This window comes from Amborella trichopoda, chromosome 4, assembly GCF_054954075.1.
Source record: "Amborella trichopoda isolate Santa Cruz 75 chromosome 4, AtrichopodaSantaCruz75HAP2 v2.0, whole genome shotgun sequence".
Lineage (NCBI taxonomy): Eukaryota > Viridiplantae > Streptophyta > Magnoliopsida > Amborellales > Amborellaceae > Amborella > Amborella trichopoda.
In genome coordinates, this window is record NC_142339.1 from 14,044,000 (window position 1) to 14,046,308 (window position 2,309).

Genomic DNA, 2,309 nt, shown 5'->3' on the forward strand with positions numbered 1-2,309 from the left:
AAAACACCGTGAGCCGTTTGATCAAGATCTGATGCTTAAGTGCTAGCTTGCGACATTGTGACTCAAACCATCTCAGCTATCCACTCAGATCTGATGGCTGAGACCAGGGGTCACATATACCATATATGTGGGTGGGGTCACATAAAAAGCCCTTCCTTTAATAAATGTAATATCAATTATCGTTAAAAAGATGGGGAATGGTAGTGTCTGCTCAAATTCGGTGTTTATGGCATCTAAAAATCATTTACCACCTACAGACATCAGGTTTTATATCTTTTTACATAGAGGGGATGGTTACATAATATATATGCTTTTCATTTTGTTTAATTTGCAAATCGAGTCTATTTTTTGTTGGTTGTGTAACTTAAAACCAGACTTGTGGCCTTATGAAACCAAATGGTACTGTTCTTGCAGCAAATTCTTAAGGCTGTGAACACAATACATGAGGAGCGTATCGTGCACTCTGACTTGAAACCTGCAAATTTCCTTCTCGTCAAGGGTTCGTTGAAGTTGATCGACTTTGGCATAGCCAAAGCAATACAAAGCGATACCACTCACATTCAGCGGGATTCACAGGTTTTCTGTGTCTCTTTCTCTCTCACGTTTCGTCTTTTAGCATGGCATTCTTGGGAGTAAATGTTGTCGGCCTTCTTGTTTGGAGCTTCTTTTGTTCTTTCTCTCATTATATGAAGTCTTTCGAAACCCAAGGACTCAAGCCTTTGATCATTTGACATTGACATTATAGGTGGGCACCCTAAATTACATGTCCCCGGAGGCTTTCATGTGCAACGAACAAGACTCCAAAGGAAACACCATCAAATGTGGGCGTGCATCTGATATATGGTCCCTGGGCTGTATTTTATATCAAATGGTCTATGGGAAAACTCCATTTGCAGACTATAAGACCTTTTGGGCCAAATTCAAGCTAATAACCGACAGGAACCATAAGATCTCTTATGGCCCTGTGTCAAACCCTTGGTTGCTTGACCTCATGAAAAAGTGCCTTACGTGGGAGCGCAGTGAGAGGTGGAGGATCCCACAGCTGCTTAAGCATCATTTTCTCTCTCCTCCAGTACCACCCCATATCCCTTCTTCACAAGACAAACAATGTAAACTTATTATGCAGATTGCCCAAGATCACGAATCTGTCCCAGAAATTGTTAAACTTTGTACCCAACTGCAGAAGCTCATTTTAAATGTTGATGGAAACTCAAAGCAATTGAGAAATTAAAATGAGTCTTCATCATGTGTGTCTTGTTTTGAAAATTATGGGTTCGGGGAGCCATTCTCATTTTTGGCTTTGTTCATATGCTGGTTTGTATCAGTTAAATCTTTCACATAGATTAAAAGGAACTGCGGATGCAATCTGTTTCCGAGAATCACGGAATCTTTCGGAACTTCAGAAAAGTTTGGAGTTGTTGAAAAATCTTGATCAATACTAAATCCAATTTATAAATCCTAATTTCTTTTGAGTTTCAACCTTAAAGCGTAGAATTATAAATTCATCTTATAAATCTATCGGAAGTTGTTTGAATGTTGAAACACCCTCTAATTGATCATCTCGATATCGAGACGTATGCATATGAAAAAAAAAAAAAAAAGAAGTGTTTTTGAGTCCCAGAAATAGTGGATCTTGCAACACATTATCCAGATCGTCCATTTGCAAGATTTTCATATGTTTATAGGTTTATTTGATTTTAAACATTTTTTGAGTGTACAATTTTCTAATTAGAAATGAAAATCGATTTTAACATCATCTTAAAAAATTTTTACAACAAAATTATACGTTATGATAAAATTTGACGTCTGAATTAGATTGTTTAAGGTTGAAACCTTATGGAAACCACACCAAAAGATATGAGGTTTGCATGGCAGACCAAATGGAAATATTAAGAATTACTCATGCACAAAGGCACAACAAATCATATTATATATAAAAAGTAGCATCACATTCATTAAATTTATACTAAAAAAGAAAATTAAGGTAATTGAGAGAAATTTAAGAATTCAGTAAAAATATCACTTTCGTATGAGGATTTAGGCTAAAAACATATACTTAGAAAATCTAAAAATCAAGTATCACATTATCTTTTAAAAATATCGATAGCAACAAGAAAATTAGTCCAACATAAGCCAAATATATTCTAGTCGTTCGGGACTCCTGGTAAAACCCCACCTTGGATAAATTTTAGGACCTCAAATTTTGGGGATATAACCTTTTTAACATATAGATTAACCTCACTAAACTTTTTTTTCCTAATTGCGCCCTATAAACATGCATATAAAAAAAAAGTCTCAAGATTGAATAG

General features: G+C 35.6%; 1 protein-coding gene across 1 annotated transcript; it reads left to right on the forward strand.

Annotated features, from left to right (window-relative positions):
• The first annotated feature begins 377 nt into the window (after positions 1-377).
• LOC148782316 (serine/threonine-protein kinase MPS1-like) lies at positions 378-1,379 on the forward strand. Its single transcript, XM_088863724.1, has 2 exons — positions 378-576; positions 746-1,379. The coding sequence occupies exons 1-2, from the start codon at positions 397-399 to the stop codon at positions 1,229-1,231; spliced, it is 666 nt and encodes a 221-aa protein (XP_088719850.1). The 5' UTR covers positions 378-396; the 3' UTR covers positions 1,232-1,379.
• Positions 1,380-2,309: the final 930 nt, after the last annotated feature.

What these genes read in the sequence shown, in the direction of transcription:
- LOC148782316 (XM_088863724.1), top strand. Translation starts at nt 397, where the DNA reads ATGGTACTGTTCTTGCAGCAAATTCTTAAGGCTGTGAACACAATACAT. An exon ending in ACATTCAGCGGGATTCACAG is followed by an intron (nt 577 to 745) that starts GTTTTCTGTGTC and finishes TTGACATTATAG; the next exon opens with GTGGGCACCCTAAATTACAT.